The sequence below is a fragment of the Carya illinoinensis genome, chromosome 15 (assembly GCF_018687715.1).
Source record: "Carya illinoinensis cultivar Pawnee chromosome 15, C.illinoinensisPawnee_v1, whole genome shotgun sequence".
Lineage (NCBI taxonomy): Eukaryota > Viridiplantae > Streptophyta > Magnoliopsida > Fagales > Juglandaceae > Carya > Carya illinoinensis.
The window spans coordinates 29,836,302-29,863,585 of NC_056766.1; the positions used below are offsets into that span (position 1 = coordinate 29,836,302).

General features: G+C 35.8%; 2 protein-coding genes and 1 pseudogene across 2 annotated transcripts; 2 read left to right on the top strand and 1 right to left on the bottom strand.

Annotated features, from left to right (window-relative positions):
• The first annotated feature begins 495 nt into the window (after positions 1–495).
• LOC122296785 lies at positions 496–4,790 on the top strand (annotated as a pseudogene).
• A 6,139-nt stretch (positions 4,791–10,929) lies between these two features.
• On the top strand, positions 10,930–12,070 carry LOC122296329 (basic leucine zipper 63-like). Its single transcript, XM_043105930.1, has one exon. The coding sequence runs from the start codon at positions 11,136–11,138 to the stop codon at positions 11,760–11,762; it is 627 nt and encodes a 208-aa protein (XP_042961864.1). The 5' UTR covers positions 10,930–11,135; the 3' UTR covers positions 11,763–12,070.
• Positions 12,071–13,346: 1,276 nt separating this feature from the next.
• On the bottom strand, positions 13,347–18,809 carry LOC122296330. Its single transcript, XM_043105931.1, has 5 exons — positions 18,593–18,809; positions 18,394–18,467; positions 14,861–14,964; positions 13,749–13,803; positions 13,347–13,664 (listed from the first exon to the last, which is right to left on the bottom strand). Exons 1-5 carry the CDS (start codon positions 18,698–18,700, stop codon positions 13,532–13,534), a joined length of 474 nt encoding a protein of 157 aa, XP_042961865.1. The 5' UTR covers positions 18,701–18,809; the 3' UTR covers positions 13,347–13,531.
• Between the last annotated feature and the right edge of the window lie 8,475 nt (positions 18,810–27,284).

Below are 27,284 nucleotides of genomic sequence, written 5' to 3' on the forward strand. Positions count from 1 at the left end.
AGTGATTGCTAGTGTAAAATTAGTATTTTCTTTTTATTTAATTTTTTATTCACATTTTTTTTTATCATTTTTAAATACTTTTTTTTTAAAATAAAACAATACACTAAAATTCAATTTTTTAATCATTAAGTAAAAAAATTAAAAAAAAAATTCGTAAGTGGTCGAATGGAGCAATAACTATTGGGCGACATGGTAGCTATTTTCATATAAAAAATATCCAAATGAGCCTTTATATGGGTTTTCTTGAACGGTTTCCGTCTCATAATTTGCAGTTTCTTCTCTATTTAACGAAGATATTATCTTGCCCAAAAAGAAAGTCCACTAGACTTCCAACTGAATCGAACTGTATACAGGCCCATAAACGACTTCTAGCTGGGGAGGATTCCGAGAACATGTACTCTCGAACGTCTCAAATGCAAATAGAGCGACTGATGGCTTCCCTGTAAATATTGCTAACTCTATGCCCTGTTGCATAATTTTACCTTCCCTAAAATAATACCAACTTTCATTTCCCTCCCGCCAAATCGACACAACCCTCACCCCAAGAAAATGGACCCAAAAATCCCCGCCAGTCCAAGCCGAACACATCTCCAAATCCGCCATGAAAGTCCGGTCAGTGAAGCTCAGGGATGCTCACAAGTTGGCCGCAAACAATGGCCGCGGCTCCTTCTGCTCCGTCCTGTGGGACGAGCAAGCCCTTCACCTCGTCACCTCCTCCTCTTCCGATCCTTCCATCTCCATCCACGACCCTCTTCTTCCCCCCAGTGCTCCCAAGATCCTCGGCCACCACCGGGATGGCGCCACGGCTCTTGCAATTAGCCCCAACTCCACCTGCCTCGCTTCTGGATTCGTGGATCACTCCCTCAAGCTGTACAATTGTCCCGGTATCCTGTTAGTGTTTTCATTTCTTGCACCGTGTCAGATGGATTGGATGGGTGAAACGATTGTATGGTTTGGAAAATAGGTTTGCTTGTGTTAGCTTGACGTCTAAAATGATGGATTTGCTGGGTTTGAGCTTGTCTAAATCTTCTTTAAAATATGCATTAGACATCTACTAGGTGATCTGTATTGAAAACATTACTAAATTCCAAATATATTAGACTACGTTTTCCTTCATAACGGTCCCATGGAGTGCAAATAATAATATAAGATGCACCAGACCACTAATCATTCCCCTATTGTACATACTCTATCATGGTCAATTGTTGGCCTGGAGTCTTCGGCCAAGTATGGTCATTTTCAAGCTTTATTTAGCTTGTTTTAAAACAGCTTGATGAAGACCCTCTTAATTTTCAGGTGGAGAGTTTGAGACAAATATTACTAGATTTACTCTGCCAATACAACGCTTGCATTTAATAGATCAGGTGGCATGTTGGCAGCTGCTGGTGATGATGAGGGTATTAAGTTAATAAACACAATTGATGGTTCTATTGCAAGGGTTTTAAAAGGACATAAAGGACCTGTCACTGGCTTAGCTTTTGACCCTAATTGTGAATACTTGGCATCTATTGATTCCACTGGGAGTGTCATATACTGGGGGCTCCATTCTGGAAGAACATCGCACACTCTTAAAGGCATAGCTCCTGACACTGGTTAAGACCTTTCTGTCATGAATGTAGTTAGCTGGAGTCTGGACGGGGAAACCTTGGCTGTCCCAGGTTTGAGAAATGATGTGGTGATGTACAATAGAGATACATCTGAAAAGCTATTTTCATTGAGATGTGATCACATACAACCTATTTGTTTCTTGTCTTAGTCACCAGGTACTGATCTGGTTTAGACAAGCAGGTACTGATCTGGGATGTTGATTGAAAGAAGGATATTGACAGGCATAAATTCGACGAGACTATATGCTGCATGGCATGGAAGCCAGTTGGCAATGCACTGGCTGTTATTAATGTTATGGAAAGTATGGTGTATGGAAATCAATTGTTCCTTTGTCAATGAAATCACCTGATGAGGATGTGCCAAATTTACAATCAAAGATTGGTAATGGGCTCCCTTTGTTTTATGAAGAAGAAGAGGGTCTTAGTGCATCTGGTAGCCTGAGTGATCTTGGTGAAGATGGTCATGGTGAATCTGAACCTCCTAAAAGGAAAAGGCTACGAAAGCAATCGGCATATGAGGAAACTTTTGACGAGGATGGTAGTGATGAATGGAGCTTGACTCCAAAGGTTGAATCCCGTAAGAAAGTGAGTCATTTTCACAAGGTCGGCTTGCATAATAGGAATGATGAGCTAAGAGGCTTAATGACAACTGCTAGGCTAAAAATGCAGGAGGCATTTCATCCAGGTGCTACACCTGTGCAGCCTGGAAAAAGACACTTTTGTGCTATAATATGGCTTGAAGTATAACCACAATTGAACATGATGGATACTCCCATATAGAGGTAATCTATGCCTTTGGTTGTTTAATTTTCTGTTTGATAACTTCAGATTTGAGTCTTTCCTTTTTTTCCTTATTCCTAGTTTACACTCACTTTTAGTATGAAGCATGTATTGAGCTGGGAGGGCCTATGCTTTGCTCTAATAGTTCAGTGATTTTGGATACAGATAGACTTTCATGAAATTGGCAAAGGGCCCTGAGTTCCATCAATGACTGATCACTTTGGCTTTACAATGGCTGCATTAAATGAGAGAACGTAAGTGTTTTTCGCAAACCCTTGCAAGGGTGAGAAGAACATGAGTACTCTTATGTATCGCCCTTTTAGTACCTGGGAAAATAATAGTGAGGTATGATGGCAGTTGGCTCCCACTCTTCAGGTTCAAGATTCTTCTATGAATGTGGAATGACTCTAACTTAAAATATATTATTTAATGATGATTTGATTTTGCAGTGCTAATAAAGAGAAGTTAGATGACAATTATCGGGTGGTTGGGTTAAATGCAAGCAAGCTGTTCTGCATTGTTTGCAAAAATCCAGACTTGTTCCCGCAGGTATAATAGCTCAAGAATTCTCCTGCTTTATCATTTGTCTTTTTTTTTTTTTTTTTTTTTTTTTTTTTGGCTAGGAAAGTTTTTTGAGGGACATCAGCTCTAGTAGTTTGGGGGTTTGAACGCCCAACCATGGACCCAATGGTCTCTAAGGACCATGGGTGGTGCCATTAGGCTAGAAGACCATTGGCTTTGTCATTTGTCAGTTATTGACTTGCTCCCCCTTTTTAAGTGATGCCCAAGCCAGTTCTCCCTCTACTAAATCTTTCATTTCCTCTTGCCTCCTTGGACCTTGGAGCAGATGCCCTTGAAAATGAGTTTATCCTCAATAATATGCATCTCTCACAGGTTTGTCCTTTCTTCCACTTCATGTTTAACAGCTTCTTTTCATACAGTCGCCATTGTCAATTTATATTAGAGTTTTGTGTGTGAGAAAAAACTGTGCGCTTTATATTCTAGATGATTGGGTTTGCTTCAAGATTTTTTCCATTCAGAAGGTTATGTAAAATTTATCTGCAAATGCTATTCAGCTGCTGAGGTTTTCAAATGTATATACCTTGTAGATTCAAATGAGAATAGAAGAAATGACCGGTGCTGGTTTGGACACCACTTCACTTGATGATGAGGCTTTTGGTCTCGAAGTAGCTCAAGATAGATGCATCTTGAGGCTTATTGTGTCCTGTTGCAATGGTGAGTGTTTACAATTTATGATAGCATCCAAAGATAATTCTTTGTTTTTTGTCACCTAGGCTCTTCTAGCTTTTATATAATTAAGATTCTAAAAAATAAAATGAAATATCATAGCTGTGCTTACTTGTGGTCATTTTGTCAGGCGATAAGCTTGTACGGGCTACGTAACTAGTGAAACTTATATCTATGGAAAAATCTATGAAGGGTGCAATCAAGCTTGTTACTTCACTGAAGCTTTCTAACTTGGCTGAGCGGTTCAATGGCATATTGGAGGTAATCATTCATTGTCTGAAGGAGTGCAGCTCATTATTGGTCAACGGATCGTTTCAATATTCATCTTATGCTTCGCTTATAACAGGAAAGGTTGCTTAATGAAACTATAGGGATGAAGGAAAAGCCTCTCCCAAACTCAATGGCTGATGCACGCATGATGGCTGATATTGCAGTCGGCAAAACCTTAACTTCTGCTGAAACTAGTAAAACATCAGAAACTGTAATTACTTTGTTGTCACCAAAATTGACTGCTCCTCTGTTTACTAAGAAGGCCAAATCACAAGAGGTTGCTAAAGTTGGAACCAAGAAAGCAGAACATGACCAAATTCCGGTGTTAGGTGAGCTTGGAAAAGAAAAAAGAAAAGACCATAGAGGAGATAAAAGTTCTGCGGAATTGAGGAAGGCAGGGGAAACATCTCAAGTATAACCGAATCGCTCATCTAATCCATTTGTGAAGTCATCAAACAAGCAGGAAATGACGAAACTAGGGGAAAATCAAGCGCAATCTCATCGCCCATCTAATCCATTTATAAAGTCATCTATCAAGTGAAGTCCTTTTGTGTTTGACCCTTCCTATTAAGCCCAGAAGAGCGCTGTCACATTGAAGATAAAGATCAAACCATGTAATCGGGCTTAACCCCAGCTGGAATTTCCCACACCTGCAATTTTTCTTTCATTCTATTTCAGCAACTATACTCGGGAGGAAGATTGTTATTAGGCACTATAAAACGGAGTACTGTGGAATGCCTTTTTTGTATTTATGTATCTGAGAGATATACGGGCTTCACTGTCTCTTGCTAGTTGCTGCCCCAACAATTCATGGTTTCATTGTATCATGACAAGCAATTTATCGTATTGTATATAAATTCGAATGAAAGTGCAGTCACTTTTGAATTGTTGTCTGTATCAACTGGTCTTCTATGGAATTAGAAAACTGATATATCTAGTTAGAATGTGATAAACATGTTGGCTTGATTAGCCATTACCTAGACCTCGACTAGGCTCGGGTCTCCGGTGAATAACCTGCATGATGGATGGAGTGAAAAGAATGGCAATGAAGGCCAAGGTGGTATCCCAACTTGGCATGACGCCTAGGCTATCGCCGTCATGCATCAGTTGGTGCTTATAGCTTCGATGCTGTAAAGCCCTTGTGGATAAGAAAAAGAAGAATGGATGGTGTTCTTCTACAAGATCAAACGTCTTTTATACGATACTGTCTATAATGAAGTGTCCATATTTCAAAGAGTCATAGATGTTTTTTTGTTACGACAACTAAAGATTCTTATTGTCAAGGAAAAGATACCGGGAATGATGGTATTTTTGTTACAACGTTCTCGGCTTTTTACGAGGGAACAAATTCTATAGTGGAAATGCATGGCTTGTAGCAGGGGTTGAAATTACGTGAAAAATTAAGATTAAGGAATAGATAGAAACAGATTTTGGTATGATCAATTATTGGTGGAATGGAACAGGGGGTAACGAGGGATTATTGGGACCAAATAAAGGTAGTTGCACAACTGTTTTCTTTAAGAACGTGTCACGCTTCCGTACATTTACAAGACCAGACCGGACTGAACTCATTGTGGGCTTTAAGTTGGGATAAAAAAGACTTAGAGGGTTGGGGTCAGTGGCTTTATGGGCTGGATGTACTTAATTTTTCTGTATTTCTTTATATGGGCTAGGGTTGTGTTAGTTAATTCCAGTTGTTTATATCCTGTATAATTATTGCTAGCTTGGACTTAAAAGGCCCATGGCCTCTATTTAGCTTTCCGTAGGGTCTCTATATGTACTGAGTTGGATAGTGTAAAGAATCATTATGGAATATTAAAGAAACCTCTAATTTTATATACATCTTCTTCTCTCTCGTTTCTATCTCAGTCCGTCCAGAGAAGCTCTCCTTGAAGAGAGCATAACAGAGTTGTTTTATCAAATAGTGAGTGTGTTACACAATGGAACATGTATATAGGGAAGTTAATCAGTTTGTGGATCTATTGGCCAAGCAAGGTGCACGAGGAAGAACTGAAGAACATGTGCGAAATGGTAACAGCGTAGTTTATTCACTGTAGTCTGATCGCCTCGTAATCATCTCCACACCTCCTCGCTACGCACATCCATTGCCATCTTCACTCTTGTTTTGTTCGCCCATAGTATTGGGCTTAGCCCCTACTCAACGGGCCGATCAGGTTCAAGCCTGGTTGCGAATATGAGCATTAATCCCGACAAACTTAGAAGCACAATTCTACTCCCCATTCTAACCAATATAGGAATTTGCATTTTGAAATTTTCCTTATCGTTGAAAAAAAGAAACAAGCAAAGAAAAATAAAAATTCTCATTAATGGTTGAAGAAGCTGCATTCGTCCTAAATAAAAAATAATTAATTAATTAATCGGCAGTTAATGATTCTGCAACCAGCATGCATAAAGCAAATATCAAGCTTATTAACTCATTTTATATACAAGGCAATGCTATACATGGGAAGAAAGGGAATGAGAAAATGTTGCCTTCACTCCTAGCCTACGTAAATGATCCGAAAAGGGAAAAAAATGCAAAATCTAAACACCACTTTTACATGTAAACACCCGTATCCACAATCAAGGTAGTGGTGCCACCGCCATTGCCAAACATGGCACTGGATTTGCCCAGAAAATAAAGCATCCTTCTTGCATAGATTGCAAGCTTTCCAACATATACTCTCAGTCATAAGGGGCACATTATACTTCTTAGATTAGGACTGTTGGAAATTCTAGTCAGGATGTTAGGTAGATCAGATTGAATTTTAGATCAAGATAGACAGAGTATACAGATCTTACGAGATTTAGGTTGGGTTTGGGCAGTGAGTTAATATCAAATATTTTGTGAATAATAGTGAAAAAATAATAAAAAAGCAATGATCATAAAATATTGAATAGTAGTATAGAATAATAAAAAGTAAGTAAAAAATAATGAATAGTAATGAAATATTCTTAGAAGACTTCACTACCCAAACTAGCCCTTTTGAGTATTTAATTTTGTCAAAGAGACTCACACAAGCGTTATAAGGCTTATACATCATGTCTATGTCTCAATAAATTCTACGCAGATTTTTGGGTAGAGAACTATCGAGAGACTAATGCTACATATACATTGGTAAAATACATAAGCATGGCCTAATCGTTTTAAAAAAGAATATGGTCCAATATTAAAAAGTTGGTTTTTTTTTTTTTATGTGAGTCTCATATTTATTTACTTTTTATAAAAAATTATATGACGCTTATATACTTCACAACTATAAATATCATTTTTCTTAAAAATAAAATGACTATATTAATTAACATTTTTCTAAGTTCTATATATAGCTAGTGAAGTGTCCACATATATACATTTCCGTAGAGCTATTAATGCCTTTGTCTGCCCCATTGTTACGAAGTGTCTGCAGCGATATTGTTACTTTTACGTAATCAACATAATAAATTGGTGAACTTAATATCACCAAATTAATTGTGTAGGTACGTAGCCATAAACTTAAGCCTTTACTTCCTTAAACGAGAAGGTTTTATATCGGATAGGGTAATATTAATTCAATTTTTATGCTTATGTAACAAATACGAGCTTAGAAAGATAAACCCTTTTTCTCTAAACGAGTAATGCTGCATTTATAAAAGAATTGCACAAAAGTAATTATACAAATTAATATAGTTTCATCTGATCGGTTAGATTTATTTTATAATAAAAGTAATTTTTTTAATCTGACAAACTACATAAAATCACATTAATTTGTGAGATTATTTTTATATAATCCTTCTGTGGTTAGAGTATTTCCCCATTACTTTCATCATTCATAAAGAGCCATAAACACAAAAGCAAAATATATGTTCTAATTTCTATGGTGTCATTTTGGATCCTAATTTGATACATCTTCTAATGTTTTGATCTACCATATACTCTTGCTTACCATCGATTGAAGTACCAAATATCATTAACATTTGAGTAATAGCCATTGTGTACATAAAGAAAAAGGAGCAACTCCTAGTACTTACGTTAATGAATGTCATTAATGGCAATCTTCAATATGAGCAACTCCTATATACTATATTTTCATTTTATGTGCTAATATAGCTAGCACTGTCTATCAAATTTTAGATCCAACTCCAATTTTTTAAAATAATAAATTCAACGGTTTATAAATAATACAACATTAATATAATGAGATGGATGTAGCGCAATATCTCATACTAATAATGATGAATGTAGGTTGTGTTTGAGATCCCGCATTATTTGAGAGAGAGAAGTCATTGCTTTTTACAATGATGCCAATGAGACTCCAATTATAACATTGATTAGTTATTGGAATACTATGGAATCAGATGTGGCTTGAGTCTCTCTTGTAAGATAATAGAGTAATACTATGTACAACCGTATAATATACAAACGTTATACAGTCGTTTTGAAAAAGGTGCTCGATTATTAAAAAAAAAAAAAATTTATGTAGGTCCTATATTTATTTATTTATTTTTTAAATAACTGTATAACACTTGCATACTCACAACTACAGGTCTGGCTTGCCTCCTGTGCATTAAAAATAAATAAATAAATAAATAAAATAAAATAAAGGACATCTCCTGTTTAAAGAATTAATGGCCAGGATTGCTTGATGTAACCCACCCTCCTAATTTTTTCAAAACCGCTTATAAGCGATCAAGCTGTAAATCGCACAAAAGCAGCCTTCTATTCAACTGTTACCACGTAAGGAAATGTATTGTAATTAGAATAGGCTCCACCATAGAGAATCAAGAGGAAATATATTCTAATTTTGTAGCCTTCTCTTCCGTCTTCCTCTTCGAGTATGCCCCTCTCTTGAGTCTCTTCTGTCTGTTTGCAACACCCCAATCTCAACCCAACGCCGACGAAGCCGTCATCTTTTCCATCTTCCTCTTCCTTGCTGCCCCTCTCTTCCTTCTCTTTGCACTACTCCTCTCTTCCTCGCTGCCTCTCTTTGCACCACCCCAATCTCAGTCCAACACCAACATATTTACATTCCAAGCAGTTTACATTCTAAGCAAAAATAGAAATCCAAGAAATTCGAAACATAACCTACAAAATGAAAAGGCATAGCTTTGTCTCCTTTATAGAAACTAAAAAGTGTTGCAGACATGTTTGGGATTCAAAGGCAGCCAGACTGCATGAAGAAAACAACAACAATAGCACAAAATACAAATTTATTAATAAAATTTACAATTATCTATATATTAAAAAAAATGGTGGTTGGGTTACTGGCAAACTCTCAACAAGCATAAGTCTACTGAAAATAGAAAACCTCACATAAATAGCCACCAAATTTGCATAAACCCCAATGGTTGCAAAAGAAAAATAAAGAATTATGCAGCATATACATAACTGTAGAATAGAAAAAAAAAAGGGTAGATATGATTTGAACAAGAATGAGGAGCTGAAACTTAAAGATGAAAACATGTGCCCCAAATATGTTCAATCATGAATGTCGTAAAAAAAGCTTGGTGCTTGATACAGCTTCTTCACCTATAAAGGCTATTTATTTAGTCTGAGGGTTACGTCTGAGGGGCTGAGCTTTATCACCGATGCGAAGGGGGCTGAGCTTCGAGGGGGGTGCGAGGGGGTTGAGACATGATGTCGACGCGAGGGGGCTGAGCTTCAATAAGGGGCTGAACTCACAAGGGGGGCCGTCGTTGTTCTGAAGAGGGCTGCGCGAGGGGGGCTGACGTTATTGTGAAGGGGCAAACTTGTTTATGATGTGGTGTGGGTTCAATGTAAATATGGTGGAAGTAATATGTGTCACTTAACTACTGGCAGGTTGTTCTCTGGTTAATATTAGCCCGACCAGTTTTAAGGAATTCTCTAATTTTTTTTTCCTATTTTCTTCCCTCACTGTGCATTTGCATTCATTTCAATGAAATCAAAATCTTGCCACTTAGTAACTTTCATTTCTGAAGTGTCCAACATATTTCATCCCCTCTAATTTTAGAAATTATATTTACTGTTCTAATTTCAGGATGTATAAATCTTGCACATTTTTTAAAAATACATAGATAAATTTAAGATTTATTTAAAAAAATACATTTTTAATATTAAAACTCATTCTTTTAAAAGGAATATGCGAAATTTGTATACTCTAAAATATACCCAACATTACTCATATAGTTGTTTTGTGAAATTTTTATTAAAAATAAGTTTAAGGATACCAATGAGAATGCACTAGCATTTGTTATGTTATTTATTATGTGTTGGTATATAATATATTATTTATTATAAATATTATAAAATCAAAAGATACAAATATATTTAATACAAGCTATTATATTTAATGAATAAATATGTTTGAGGGGATGAAATGTGTTAGACGCATAAGAGATGTAAGTACTTACATCTGGTCATTAATTCTTTAACCAGACTCCATAACTGCAACTATCACTTCTCAAGATATTAACATAATAATATAGTATTTTTCTCTTAGTTACTTAGAGACCTTGTAGCCAAATGTATGTGTGAATTCATTTACCCGCCCAAATTGTGGGTCCTAGTTGAAAGATCTCTAAGCTAGACTTGGACATTTAATGAGAGGTATATCATTAAATTATCTTATTCTTTCTCATGGGTATCATTTGACGTTTTGTTTTGACACTAACCAATGAAATAACTCGTTGAAATGCTCTCATATGATCATTGTCTTAGAAAACATCTTCGGCTAGATGAACATAAATTACCGGTTTTAGAATAATGTCCATCGATATGAATACAAACATGATTGGTCAGAAATTAAGAAGAATAATCTTGTTTGGTTCTGGCCTTTCTGCAGCAGTCCAAGTTCTAATCCCAGGTTTGGTTGGATTAGTTGGGTCTGAACTCGGAGTATAGGAGCAATCCAATTTTCTTTTCTTATGAATTGGTAGATTAACATGATGATGAAGAGGATTTTGTCTCTTCAGTTTCTCCAACGTTGTGTTTGCAAAAACCTATAAAAGGGTGCCTAATGTTGGTATGCCTGCAAATATTGAACTACCTTGAACATGAGATGGCAAGAAACTTTCTATCTTTTTCTCTTTTCTCTCAATGCATCTCTCTATCCTCCCTTCATAAAGCAACTTTTTAAGCACTACACTAATCTCTTAAGCCAGCTGTAATTTTCTTTATTTTTGTCATGACTCCCACTTAAATTCCATCTATAAAACCCCCTCTTCCATTGTAACTCTCTCTCTCTCTCTTCAATTCACCTGAAAATTTAAGCCATGGAATCAAATGAAAGCAAGGGATTCCATGATCTACCTCATGCAAATGTCCTTTTACATTTCCAGAGTCTTTCTCACAACCACAACCACAAACACAATCACATCTCGAGCCTCCTGAACATGCAGCCAGATGAAGCTGAACATGACCATATCCTATCCCATGCAAACCTATCTCGAAATCCAGAGTCCATACCATTTTTCGTCACTAGATTCTTCCCTGACTCTCAAACTCATGCCCCACTCCATAAATTATCTCCAAATGCATCATCTCATCTCAGTAATGACACCACTTCTGACAAAGCAAAAGAGCTCCAACAAAGCACCATCAACGAGAGGAAGCTCAAAAGAATGATATCTAACAGAGATTCTGCTCGAAGATCGCGCCTGCGGAAAAAAAAGCAACTTGAAGTGCTCCAATATCAGGTTCAACAGGTCCAAATTTCGAATCAACAGCTCTCCCAAAAGCTTATCCAACTCTTTGAGTGCAACCAACAAATCCTCCAAGAGAATGCTCAGCTCAAGGAAAAAGTCTCTTCCCTTCAACTAGTCCTCACCGGCGTGCTAACGCCTCTAGGAAATGTGGGAGAGGACACTTGCAATGCAAATCGATCCACCACTGATATTTGAGAAGAAAACTGGTCTGGAACATATATTCTAGAGGTACAACATAGTAATAGCCAAACAACATCTTTGAAGGACATGATTTGGATCACTAACTTTTGTTGTGATGTTTGTGATCATTTTTAGATATATAGCCTAAAGATATCTTAGTGATTCAGAGGAACATTAGCTGTCTGTGGTGTATGTATCTTCATTTGCTTGGTGCATATATAAACACTTCGCAGTTATGTGGGTATGAATTATGAGGTCTCTGCTGTCCCTTTTGCCAACCCTGTTTTGGCTTCATCAAAACATTTCTTTTGTCTCCATCAAAACATTTCTTTTGTCTGTCGATTTGGGTGAACGAATAGCTTTAATCATTGAGGTGATTCCAATGGAATCTTGATTACGAAAGAGAAGCAAAATTCAAGAAAAGCAAGGGACTATCTTGCAAGTTGCAATAGCACAGGTAGTTTGTGAGAATAATATTTAAAAAGTTGAAAAGATATTTGGATCCTCAAAATCTTTACCCTTTGAACATTGTTAATGTGGTGTAATATATACTGACGCATGCATTGTAGATGCAAGATTAGCAAATTCATAGGCTTAATTGCTTGATACAAAATATAGATTTTGATGCCTTTTTTTTCTCTCCCAACTCCCTAGAGATCTCTCGTTTTAGCTTTCGCAATTTGTACTTTTCATTTGAAAAAAAGGAAGGATTCCAAAAAAATGATCTTTCTATTGATCGTTGAATCTCTTGTTGATTGATCAATAAATTATATTTCGGATCCTAATTAAAAATTAGATCGATATGATTTCTAGATTGATTAAGAACAATCTTTCAATTGGTTAAAATTTATTTCTTTAACGAAATTAGATCTTGACCCAAGGCCAACGTGCATGAGGAGAGGGTATCACCCCCTCCGATGTGGCGTGATGCCGTTGAACTATTCTCTTCCCGTTCAGCAAGTTGCCCACACCTCTCCCTCCATCCCCTGGGTTATATATGATAACAAAAATCTTCTGAAAACAACCAAACACAGCAGTTTTAAGAATTGTCTTTCGTCCACCACGCTTCATCGTGTAAATCATGAAATCACGTCATGGGTCCGATTTGTTTGCTTGTTTAATCGATCAGGTACTCAAAACTCAAAAGCTCCAGCGTCTCTCACCCACTGGAAGAGATTAAAAAGGTTTTGGAAGAGAGATTAATATTGCACCATATAGAACAGAATCATTCTTTATCAAATTTGAAATTCAGACACCCATACGAAAAATGAATCTTTTCTTTCAATTGTTTTGGTCAGGAGACCCACCTACAACTCAAAATGGATTAAGAACACAACTCCTACAACTGTTGGCCTTCTGGTCTGTCAAAGGTGAATAATACAGGCAATCTAAGCAATCTTTTTTTGAATTGTTATCCAACTATTCAAGTTCAGCAATGCTAGAACTGTGTCATCGACATGAAGCAAATTTGGATGCTTTATATAAGCAATATAGCCATTATTATGCTAATGTGTATGTTAAATATAATTCCTGCCATATTTCTCATCAATTTGCAGCCTTCACCCTTTTTAAGTGTTCATGATGGCTAATAAGCTCAAGTTTCTGGAAGCAAATGGATTGATAATTGCATAACTGTGTACATTGCTTACATTAAGTGGGAGTCTGAGGCAAAGTTGTGGTTCATTTCCGCCGGTAGGTTCTTTCGTCCACAACATGCATTCAAGCATACACAATACCATATAGGTAGGTCAAAATGGCTGGGAATAAGGGAAACAGATCTATCGTTAGCCATTCTTCTTCAAAGGGTGCTTCCCATTGGAGATAGTGGTTGGGGATTCATCTGAATAAGCTGAACCTCTGCTTCTTTGATCTTCGAAACCCTGCACAGGGTCTGCATATGATCGAGTGCAAGGCCACCTATAGGGACTAAAATAGATCAGCTTCTGCTACCCAACAGGAGTAAGTTCAAGTTCAGAAACACATGGTTCAATTTAGGAGTACCTGCTTGACTTTATGACCTCATCATCAATTGTTATATCCCCATCATAAATGTTGCCTGTAAAATGACAGAAAAAACTCAAAAACAACGAGAATGACAAAGATAATATCAACTAAAATGATAAAACATAAAGAAATTTATGTGCAACATAGTTTTCCACCGCAGTACAAAAGAATTGAAGTTTATCAAAATAACTTTTGGCTGTGGTATGGAAAACCTATAGAAATTGAATCATTGTCTTGTGTTCTAAATCTCATTAGAACTGAATCGTTGGTATTACAATACGAAAAACTTACATAATATGACGTCAACCTAGAATTTTTTTTTTGCAAGTAAAAATAAAGATAGCATGAAACAAATATCAGAGAGAAATGACTATCAGGAAGATGCTGTACTTGGCTTGAAATATGAGAAAAGTAAAAAGATTGCCCACTGGCCTTACCTACACTAGAGAAATTGTTGCAACAGCAGGTTAAGAAGATAGCCAATACATTGTATGATTTCCTATGTGATGACTAATAATGAGATTTTGATACAGGTTCAGAAAAAAATGGCTAAATCATGGTTATGTACAAAATGGTGCAAAAAAAAAAAATAGGTCTATATAAGTAATATGCAGTTGGATAGTGTTCACAAAGGTATGTGGTACAGGGTGCCAACCATATGGCATGCAATAAGCCAATCATACAAATTTCAAAGTCCTGGGAGATAAAGTGAGCAATTTTTACAGTTTTTTAAAACCAGAAGAAGATTAACAGGGAAAGAAATTAAGCAGAAAAGATGGTTAATAACATAAAACTTTGAGATGCGTCTTAGATTAATCAAACGATATGTACAAGGGAAAGGATTAGCTATATTAAAAGTACACAACAGAGAGCAAGATAGAGAGAGCTGTTGTATTGATAAAAGGCGTATAAGAAAACTGGCCATCAAGAGCATCTTCTTGCTAACAGATATACGGAGAGAACTCAAAAAATGCAAACCGCTTGCCAAAATCTCAATATAAACAAGTCATATAAAGTCCTGCAAAGCACATGAGTATACGAAAAAAACACAGAATGATCCATATCAAACTTTTCAGAGAAAGGTAGCAGTTATAGCACACATTGCTTACCACCATAAAGATTCTTCTTTGAGAAGTATTTTGCCATTAGCCGACAAGTATAGTCAGCTTCATATTTCTTGAACCTCTCAATGTATTCTGTGCTGTCAAGATACCTGACAAAGAGCAAGGTCTATCTATCATCTAGCCTCTGATACACATCTACAAATGGTTACTCTATTTCTCTGAAAATAAGTGTCCTCATTGAAAAAGGCCTCTTTTCTTGAAGAAGAAGGATCAACAAATACATTGATAACACACCTTTTTGTATTTTATTTTGTAATTTCAATTTCAAAGGTCTAAGAGGATAAAACATATATTTCAAAACAGCGGATAATATAAAAAAGTGCATAGTTGTATGCATTTACTTATAATAATGGGCATGTTTTCCTTTAAATATAATTCAATAGGAAAACAAAGGGGGGCATCTTTTTATTTTACAGAAAAGAAAACAAAATAATAACATTACGATATCACTTAAGCACAAAGATGTAAGTAGAATACCATGGAGCAGAAAAAGCATTTGCTATCATTCTATAGATATCCTTGAACTAACAACTGAATCTAAGCTATACTGAATGGTTCCAAGTAACTCCACGTTCCAATTGCAGGATAGACAACTCATGTAAATTATCTAAAGTATGCCATTTCTATGTGCTTACCTGCGCAACATTCAATCACCAGCATCATCTATAAATGTAATCAAAAGAAATCCCTTGTGGGCGATATCAATGATTCCAACTAATGGATATGATTGAATTGCAATCGGAAACAATTTTGCCCAACCTTAAATATAGGTTAAATCCCAAGGAGGAGCACAAAGGAAGATAGTTGATCCCCAACCAATCTAAAGCAGAGATCAAAGGTAACAAAATCATTGAAATCTTAAACCTAGAGGTGACAATTAAAATGCTTCAACCATCTTTTGAAGAACAAAGAAATTCCCATGTACTGAGATTGGAGACAGCTTAAGTTTTAGTAAATTCTATGTAGATTTCCAACCTACACTGCCTGTTTGGCATTTTCGGCCAGTTTGACAAATAATTGTTGAACAGTTTAATGCGTACATTTGTCACATTTCATTAGAGTCAGCATGTCGGATACCTTTATTTATTTCAGAGCCACACTTAAAATGAGGTTAGCTGGTTCAAAAATGATCTACTTGTCTAAGGGGGGAAGATTAACTCTAATAAAAAGTACTTTGTCTAACCTTCCCACTTATTTCTAATCTCTTTTTCCATTGCCAGCAAGGGTTGAAAGAAAAATTGAGAGTTTCTTTCGGAATTTTTTATGGGGTGGTAAAAGAGTTGAAAAAAAGTTCCATTTGGTTAGTTGGAAGAAGGTTTGTCAACCGATTGATTGTGGTGGGTTGGGGATAAAAAATTTGAGATTGTTTAATAGAGCATTACTTGGGAAATGGCTTTGGTGATACCACTTGGAAAGTAATGCCTTTTGGAAAAATGTTATTTATGTAAAATATGGTAGTTTGTGGGGAGTTTGGTGTTCTAAAGATACTAGAGGTGTACCTATCAAAAAAAAAGATACTAGAGGTGCGTATGGGATGAGTTTGTGGAAGTTCATTAGAAAAAGATGGGGGGTATTTTCAAATCATATTAGATTGAAGGTGGGAGATGGGAAGAGGATACTTTTCTGGCATGACTTCTGGTGTGGGGATTCTTCACTTAAGCTGGACTTTCCCTCTCTTTTCAGAATTGCAAGGGATCAAAATGCAGCTGTAGGAAATTCTTTCTATTGCATTGACAATAATATTCAGTGGAATGTTATCTTTATCAGGGATGTTAATGACTGGGAAGTGGATGATGTTAAGGCTTTTCTGGAAACACTTTACTGTTCAAAGTTGATGCTAGGTAGAGAGGACAGCATGCTGTGGATTCCTGCGGGAAATTCTAAGTTTTCAGTCTCCTCTTTAAACAAAATATTAACCAAGCACAAGAATTGTGAATTTCCCAGGAAAAACATATGGAAAGTGAAAGTTTCTTCCAAAGTTGCTTTTTTCTGTTGGGTGGTATCCTTGGGCGACGTGTTGATCACTGAAAATCTTACAATGAGAGGTATGTACACTGCTGATTGGTGTGTCATGTGCAAGAAGGATGGGGATCTGTTAATCACCTCTTTCTTCATTGTGAAGTGGCCAGGTTCTAGTGGAATGAGGTTTTGAATCAGACTGGTTTACTTTGGGTAATGCCCAAGGAAGTGGTGGATTTCTTGGTAGGGTGGAAGGGATTGAATGGTAGCAAGAATACTGTTCATGTTTAGAAGATGATTCCTTCGAAGACAAAGAACGTTCATTGGGAGAACTTAGGGATTTTTTCTTTAGTACTTTGAGTTTGTAGGCTAAAACTTTTGTAATGGAAGATAATTTCCAGAATCTGTTTTAGTTTTCCTTTCATTTTTGGAAAGTAGTAGGTATTTCCTTTGTATACGTCCTGTGTACTTGGGCTTATGCCTATTTCTTGGGAATTAAATCTTTTAATACTTATATAAAAAAAGTTGCATCACCAGCATATTTCATAGATTCTAAGAGGTTTACCACCAAAGTTTTTTAAACATTGTTTAATTACAGTCATGTCTATCTACTGTCATGGTTCATAAAGATTTGACCCACATATTATTTGTTGAGCAAAATAACAATGCTCGATCTTACAACTTATGAACGACTCAATCTTTGTATTTTTCACACAACACACTTTCTAGTACCATTGATACACATAAAAGGCTGTTTTCACAATTTAGTTTGCAGACACATACCATTCAAATTAGTTAGTTTCTCATTTCCCTCCCTTCAGTAATCCAATACAAAAAAGGCATTTGCATAAGTTTATTTCCCTGAATCATTATAAAATATATTAGTCAAGCTTGTTTTGTGGGCTTCCTCTATGATCCATTTGTTTGCTCAGAATGATAGAAAAGCAACGGAACTCACGTCCTTGAACATCAGAATTTTCACTATTTGAGAACCTTTATAAGTATTTGAATATACTCCTATGCAATAAAATAAAACAAATGCTACTTGGTCAATATATGTTTTAAGGCTGCATTTGGATGCTGACATAATTTCAGATTATCTGAATTGATTTATGAATAGTAATATTTTATAGGTCCCATTAAGATCTGTTTGAATATAAATAGATTGAAATATGTGTTTAAATAAATGAAGCAGATGAGTTTACATTTTTTATAAGAAGTTGAAAAGGTAGTAAGTCTCATCAATGATTGGGTTGAGATGAGTTTAACAACCAAACACAACTTGAGTGGGTTAAGGCAAATTCTTTATTTTGTCCCTACGCTTGCATTGATTTCCTGAGAAACCAAATAGATCTTTAAGTGAAACCCAGTTGCATATGAGGTCTATTCTTATTTACACCACGCATAAAAGAAAACGAAGAATGTGTTCCAGACGGGATTAATCTTAAAACCAGGAAAAAAAAATATATTCTTCCCAAAACTTTGTATGGATATAATTCAATAAATGAGAAAGGAAAGTCCGACAAGTAGAAATATAAGTACAAATATAAGACACTAACTCGAAGTTCTCCGGCAAGTCAGGTTCTTTCTCGTCCACAGTAAGAGTTCCTCCATTATTCGTTGCTCCCTCAACCTTACAAAGAGAAGAAGCCCTAATAGAAATCATTACACAGAACACAAACATACTAAATAAACACACAGAGAGAGAGAGAGAGAGAGAGAGAGAGAGAGGGGGGGGGGGGGAGGGAGAGAGAGAACCTGGGGCTTCTGTGTGTGAGAGGTGGTGGGGCTGGTGGCGGAGTTCTCGGAATTGGAGGCTGAGGGAGGTGACGACGGAGGAGGTGAGCCCGATCTCACGCTGGCCATTGCTTCAGATTTTGGAGGGCAGAAGTGTAATGGGTGACTGCAAATTCCTTCTTTTGTTCCACGTTGTCTTTCTTTCCATATAAAAGTCAGACCGATGAACGGAATTACAGATGGAAATTTATAAATGAGATTTTTTTATTTTTTATTGACAAGTACACGGTGATGGTGCGGATATTTGTTTAACAATAAATTCTAAGTCTTAAATATATAAGTTTTCTATAGATTTTTTATATAAAAAAAATGTTTGAAATTTTCATAATAGGTCTTGAGTATTTCTTTCGATTTTTTTTACCTTAATAATTAATATTTTTTATTAATGTTGTGAAGTTTTTTCTAATATTTAAGAGTATTTTAAAAATATATGAAAAAATTAAAAATAAAAATTAACTCGTTGGGATCCAAATTTGGTTCTCAAGTCGGTGGTGTAGAGCTAAAACTGTTCACTCATGTTCCTGCCCGAGAATTTGGTATATCTGGACCAGAATCCGAGTTTCAAAATCATGCTGAAACTCGAACTTGGTTAACTCAAACTAGAACGAGAGTTCTGGCTTGCATTCGATTTTAAAAAAAAAAACAACTCATAGCCTTTATGTTCAGATAATTTTTTTTGGTTAATGGTAAATTTTATTTACATAATTTTTATCCCAGTTCAAATGAATTCCAACTTATCATCCATCAAGATTCATGTAATTATATTTAGAATTTTGCTACATACAAGCAAAGTCGTGTATTAATCTGCGTACAAATACTGATTTATTCATATTTAAAATTTAAATTAACACTGTTTTCAATAAAATTTATTTTTTGACCAATCACATCAAATTGGTATATAGATTAGTTCACAATTATGCTTACAATTATATTTTTTCATATGGAGATATCATAATCCTTCAGGGTAACAATAACAGAATCATAAAATGTTAAATAGAAAATAACTTAGATCTTTAGGGAATATGCAACCCCATTAAATAATTCTTTTTGGGGACATAAAATCGAAGGATTGTTGCTTTTGATGGATGCTCAACTCCCAAACCAAAGTATGCAAGGTGCTGTATGGATCCGAAAACCAGAACTGGATAGGAATTTGAGAAGAGAAGTGATACCCTTAGAGCATTGGCAATGGCCTCGCCATTGCCATATGTAAGTCTAAAATAGCCAGCATTTATACAATAATCATCTACAATGGTCTAGTCAAACTTTAAAAGTTTGACATAAATACTACAGTAATTGTTGGGTCCTCACCAAACTTGAAGAGCTACTGTACCGAGTCCATTGTATAGTTTATTATTTTTCTTCTACCGGCTTTCTCTTCTTTCTCTCGGTTTACCGTTTTCCCCCAAAATCACAATATTTCCTCTGCAGCTTCTCTCGAACGAAGTGCTCCCCCCATTCGGCCTTCTTCGCCCTGTAGCCTCGAATCAGGTCCACCGGTTGCCTTCTCCAGCAGACGCCGTCGTCTCTGAGCTGTCAACGATAAGTTTCTCTTCCTCTCTCTTCCTCTCTCTTCCTCGCTCTTCTCTCCCTCTTCTCCGATTTACTGAGTATTTTTTCGTGCCCTATTTTGCCCAGCCAGGTTTAATCACTTGACCGAATATCGGCTTGCTCCACAATTGGAAGGCATCGGTTTGCTCCACCATTCACGCCGGCGGTTCGAAGACCCACGAATCCGACGCTACCGCTGCCACTGTTTGGGTAATAGAAATAGTTTTTTTTTTTTCTTTTTGAAGATAAAATCGTATACGATAGTCCACATTGCTTGTGCTCTGCATTTTGGGATTTCGATTCGACACTCTCGGTTTTCCTTCTATTATGTGCATGTTTTGTTACTCAGAGAATTTGAAAACATAGGCTATGGAACTCCACTTTGGAGAACGACTGAATTAGGCATCATTTACTGTTTTTATATTGTTTATTACTTATTATTTCTGGTGTTGTTTTAACGCTTTCTTAGCAGACAGTCTGAGTACTGTTGAATTTTGACCATGTATGATTTTAATAATAAGAGATTAGGATTTATTCTAGTGATTTGAGGGTGCTTTGGACTTCAAAATATCTGGATTGATAAGTTCTTTAGCATCACCCTTCTAAACTGGATTGGTTTCTAAAGCATGACAGTCGAACGTGGATGTTGCTGCAAAATGATTATATACATTTTTTTTCTAAGAGAAAAAAAAAATGTAGATGATTATATACATTCCTATTTGATTTGTTTTGGATTATGTACATTGATTAATCTATTTTGTTTGCTTGGACTTTGGTGCATCTTCAGATGAGATGTATTGTCTTATGTGATAAAATGTTGTCGATGATTTAGTTTTGGTTATTGTCATACTTTTGGTTCCTCTCTGATTTGATCTTTAGTTTTCCTTGTTGACCCATTTTTCATAGATAGCGAAATACACTCATCAATCGTGATGAAAAGGTCATGAGGGCTAAGAATTATGTGTGATATGAAATTATCAACATGTGGAGGATAAATTGGTGCCAGCATTCTCACGTAATTTTTGCATTCATAATCTGTATTCCTAACTCTCCTTTCGACTTATTGTAGAATGCCCCTTACTTGTGTAGAAAAGATGGCATTGTTCTTCACTGCTCGCATGTAAGTTAAAGGACTTTCTTTGGTCATTTCTTTCCTTCAGTTCACATGTGCTTGTTAATTTGTGCAAAATGTATATATAATTTCCTATGTTTAGGTCAAGGAATCTCCTTCCCTCTGGGAGAGTTGGGCTATCTAGCGTTCTGGGGTTTATGGGATATTTGGAATAGTGTATTACTGGGGTTCTGAGGTTGGAGATCTGGTGTGCATGTTGTTTGCCCTATACATTGAAAATCCATTATGACAATATGTTTCTTTTATGCATGGGTTGAGTTTGTAACTCTACATGACTGATCATGGAGTAAAGAGATGAGTTGGCTGAAATATTTAATTTGAACTCGGATTTTACTTCATTTGTTCGTGTAGAAAAGATCAGGATGCTATTCTCTCTTCCCTTCATCTGATACCCTAATCAAGTTTAGCTCCTCTTTTACTTTTCAGTTATATTCCTTTGTATCCTAGCAACTTTCTTAGCAGGATTCATCAATATGATTGAACAGATTAGAGCAGCAAAGCCAGCAGCCTTTTTTGGGTATGAACTCTTTGAAGGAGACCTCAACCACCTTAGAACTATCAAAGCCACACGAACTCAGATTGGTCCATGGATTGATCATTCCTCTCTGAAACTTAAGCATATTGGCCAAGGGCCCCTTTGGTGATGTTTTCTTAGCAACTCCGCAGATTGTGTTGGGAATTTGTAGACTGTGTTGCTGCTGTGTGTTGCTCAATATTGTGTTAGCAATGTGATAATATATATAATTGCAAATCTCAACTGCTTTGATTCAAGAAGTGTATTTGCTATGTATTTATATTTGCTTTAAGAAGCGTATTTGTATATATAATTAATAAAATATATACTGCTTTGCTTTAGAAAGTGTATTTGTAAAATATCAAAAAAATAATAATATTATTAAAATATATAATATTATATTATTATTTTACCTTTAAGATAGCTAGTCCAATGTGGACTCATCTAGCTAAAACTTGATAGTATAGTCAAAAGATAAAATTCTAGCTAAATTTTAGACTTGGCACTGGCTAGACCATTGCCAATGCTCTTACAACCGGTTCACCATCTATTTACTACTCTTAATAATATAATATTTTTTTAATATTTAAATCAATCAAATCAAAACAAAAGTCAAATTAAAATTTAAAAAACATATTACTTTAATCTAAAATTGTAAACAAATTGTAAAGGAGTTGGTAGTCTATCATTTTTCATTTGAGAAACCTCCAACTCCTGATTAGTACAGCTTCCAATAAAATAAAAAATTTTTAAAAAAAAAAGGTGTACCGAGTCTTAAATCGGGATTCTGAGTTTAAAACCCGGTGCCCAAACCGGGTTTCTCTATGTGGGTACCGGCCCAAAATAAACTTGTAACCGAAACCTTGTTATCTAGTTCCAGATGAACAGGCCTATGTAGAGCCACTATTTATATAAAAGTAGATGCCATATAAAAGAATGTTTTTATTTTTTATATTTTTTGAGGTGAAATCTACTTTTTTATTTTTATATATAGAGAAATTGCACAGAATTTATCTATTTAAAATTGATACAAATTATTTCTCTTACTACAAAAGAAAGTCATGAGCTTTTTTTTTTTTTTTTAATTAGATAAGATGGGTTTTTTTTTTCAGTACCATAAAGTTTTCCTCTAAATTTGAATGGAGGCTTTTTTTTTTCATCCATAAAAATAATAAGTGAGCATAAAATATGTGACATGCACATGTTTCTTTTAAGTAGGGCTGTTCATCCGGGTTCCGACCCGGAAATCCGGGTATATCATTTCCGGGTCGGAACCCGGATTTAAAATCCGGGCCGAAACCCGGATCGGATTAATCCGGGTAATATCCGGGCCGGAACCCGGATGAATCCGGGTTTTGTAAAACCCGGATTCCGGGTTCCGGATTGAAACCGCTTTTTTTTTTTTCCCTACTGTAAAACACGGAGCCGTTACTTTTGTTTGTGTTGCTCACCATCTTCTCGAAGTTGACGTTACCGTCTCCGTCGGAGTCGACGAATCTTATCATCCGTCCTCGGAGCCGAAGCGGCAGAAGGCCACGAACTCGGGGAGGGAGATGAAGCCATCGTTATCAGAGTCCAGCTCTGCCATGATACGACGGAGTTCTCCCTCATCTGCAAATGCGGTACCGAGGGAGCTGAGGACGGCACCGAGCTCCGACTCGGAGATCTTGCCGTCGCCATTGGTGTCGAAGCGGTTGAATACCTTCTCGACCTCATCCATGTTCTGGAGGTACACCGATGGGATTCGAGGTTGGGTTAGTCGACATGGTTGCTGAAGGTTCGATTCCGTCAGATTTTCTCGAATGAGAAGGTTCTGAAAAAGGATCGGTGGATTCTTTGTATATAATATGGAGAGAGAGATTTGAGGGGACGCGAAGAGAAGATGAAAGGTCGCAAACGTGTAATAGGATACGGGAGGAAACGTGACGCCACGAGTCACACTCACGCGTTTTTCCGCCTTCTTAACACGGAAGGTAGCAGAAACCCAAAAAAACCCGATACCGGATTTAAAACCCGGGTACCGGGTTAAAAATCCGGTACCCGGACCGGATTCACCCGGGTTTTAAAAACCGGGTACCGGACCGGGTGTTTTCCGGGCCGGTGCCCGTAACCGGAACCAGGTTATCTGGGTTCCGGACCGAGCCGGAAAAAAATCCGGCCCGCTTGCCCAGCCCTACTTTTAAGTTAATTAAATTAAAATATTTTCATCTGTCTCTTAATTTTTACATGCTCAAGAAATATATACAATTATTAAAATAAATTAGGAAACTTCCTCCAACCTAGTTTGAAATAAAATTTTAACCTTTTTCTTATATATTAAGTGTGTAGGGAAGGGGTAAATAAGATGGAGTACTTCCAATAAGAGGAGAGGAGGATATTCTTGTTGGGAATGTGTCCTAAAAACAATTTGCAATTTTGACATTTTAAATTAAGTTAAATTATTTAATTTTGAGAAATTAATCTAAGCATTTAGCATGTTGTGTTAAGTCTATAAATTATATCCAAAACGTTAATAGATCGAAATCATAAGTCTCTATGCTAATCACACATAAAGATTAGCAATAAAATTTGCAAGAATAGAAACTCTATAAACAGAGTGCTATACATTGGGTGCCCACACACTTTTAGATGCAACTTTTTCACTGGAATTAAAGAGAAGGTAATGAGATTACTTTTGGGTGCCTTTGATTAAAATAATACCACCACTCTGTTGTGCATATAATACCAGTATCATTTTTTTTCTTATTAGCACCGGATATCCTGAAACAGCGTCTCGACTAATTTCAAGAGTGCACAACATTAGACCAGTAACTATCTGGTTTGGCAAATTGTGCGCTTTGGAATAATCAAATGAAAATTGAAATCCATAACATACAACATATTTGTGGATTATCTCCCGGATACACTATTTCAGATGCTTACAAAAGAGAAATTTTATTTATAGTTCTCACTTGGAGACTGCATGTACATACCCTTTATTAAATAAGAAAAAATATTATTTTAATAGAGATATTTTTGTAATTCTAAAAAGTTTTAAAAATAAAATTGTCTAGGCATGCATTGGAGTCCCCTTGGAGACTATTTTAGAAGTTGTGGCTGTCAAAAATATTTTAGAATATTGTTAAAGATCCAACCATTGATTTAAAAGTCTTAGGACTATTGGATACTAATTTGGTTAAACATTTAACCCTCGTGATCATAACATTCCACCATACTTCTGGATCTGACTTCCACGGCAAGTAGGGGTGTAATTTTAGACAGGCAAACTGGTGAACCGGCCCTATTTGACCCGTTCTTATGTTGTGCAAACTAGCCGGAACCGGTCTGGTTTCGGTTTCCTACTTTTCGGGACCAGATCGGTTCTGAAAAAGTTAATATATAAAAATTAATTTTATGTAATTTTGAATATTATATGAAATATTTTATGTATATATAATTATATATGAATTTTTTATATATAATATATATAAATGTATATCATATATGAAATAATTTTATATTATAATTTACAACATAAGATCTTAACCTTAAATATGAATATTTGTAATTTGTTTGGTCATATGTTGTTAATAACAAAAAATATATTAATTATATTTTTTATGGCATAATAAATTCTCAACATATTCTTTTAAATCTTTGATAAATACATAATAGGATTAGTAATTATATTAATGGTATATCACTAGATGATACTATAGTGATATAATACTATAGTGATATCACTATAATATATATATATATATATTTTTTTTGAATGGAAAAATGGAATAATATATATATATATATAACATCATCCTCACTATATATATATACACTATAGTGATATCACTATAATAGTATAATATATAGTGAGGATGATGTTAGTATAGTTAACTATCATAATATGTTAGTATTAAGTATTAGTAACTTAAGAGTATTAGTATCAATATTACAGGGGTATCCTATTTGACTGAGGTGCAACTCAGTCATTTGTGTCCACTACATTTGTTAGGGTAAGTGGTCTTCAGGGAAAACTGATGTAGCAAATGTTTCTGTAGCATTACCTAACGAAGAGACAATTTTCACACCAAGATGGTTCCAAGTCCCTTAGAGATAGGCGAAACTCTCTTGAAAGCAGATCTATTAGTATTTGATTGATTGTGTTTCGATGTCATCTTAGGCATGGATTAGTTATTTAGGCATTTAGCAAGTGCAAATTGCCGATAGAATATAATACCATTACGAGTGCTTGGAATGGAAGATGGAGTATTCCAGAATAATAAGTTGCAATCAATGTCAGGAATAATTACCTCACTACAAGCCAAGAAAGAGTTGGCAAGCGAGGCTAAAGCCTATTTAGTACATTTGCTACTTGAGGAGAAAGAGCCTAAGGAGGTACGAGATATACCAGTAATGAGGGAATTCCCAGTTCGGATTATTGTCAAGATTGCCACTTCCTATAGAAGTTTAGTTTTCGATTGAGTTGGAACCTGAAATAGTTCCTGTGCATTAACCACCCTATAGTATGGCTCCAACTAAGTTTAAAGAGTTGAAGAGTCAATAGCAAGAATTGTTGACAAAGGGATTTATGAGGCAAAGTATATCTCCTTGGGGAGCGGCAGTGCTATTTGTTAAAAAGAAGAATGAGATCCTTAAGATGTACATTGATTATCGAAAGCGGAGTAAAGTAATCATAAAAAATAGATATTACCAAGTATAAATGACTTGTTTGACCAATTGCAAAGAGTTGCAGTATTCTCTAATATTGATCTTAGATCTGGTTATCACCAATTAAGAATTAAGAGGGCGACATACCAAAATCAGCAATTTCTAACAAGGTATGGCCATTACGAACAACACAACAACATTCATGGATATTATGAACATGATGTTCTGACCATTCTTGGATATGTTTGTGGTGGTGTTCATAAATGATATTCTAGTATATTCCAAGAATGCCTAGGATCATGAGGATCACCTAAGGATTGTGTTAGAAATGTTTTCTAACAAAGATTTAAAATCCAACTTTGTTTCCTTTCCAGATGCATGTATATTGAGTTTTAGATTTATTTTCACTTACTGAGATTTTGTAAAATCTCACTCTGGTGTTTTCACCTACGGTCTTGCTCCTCGACGACCACAGGTTTTGATGCAGAAGAGTTCAGGTGGTTATGGGCATGGGTTTTGATTAGGTGGTGTATTTAAAACTTTGTAATAAGATTGGATGAATGTATTATCCTTTTGCTCATGGGTTTGTGAGAAGTGGCTTATATATATTATGGCTGGGATGTAATTTAACTTTTTTGGTACCGTTAATTAGAATTAATTATGACCCTTTTATTTTATTTATGCTACGAATATAATTGTACACCATTTGAATATAATTGTACACCATTTATTTTAAGTATGTGCACACAGTCACAATGAGTGAGGGGTGTATGACCCATGTGGCCAACATCCCGGTCCTTACCGAGGTA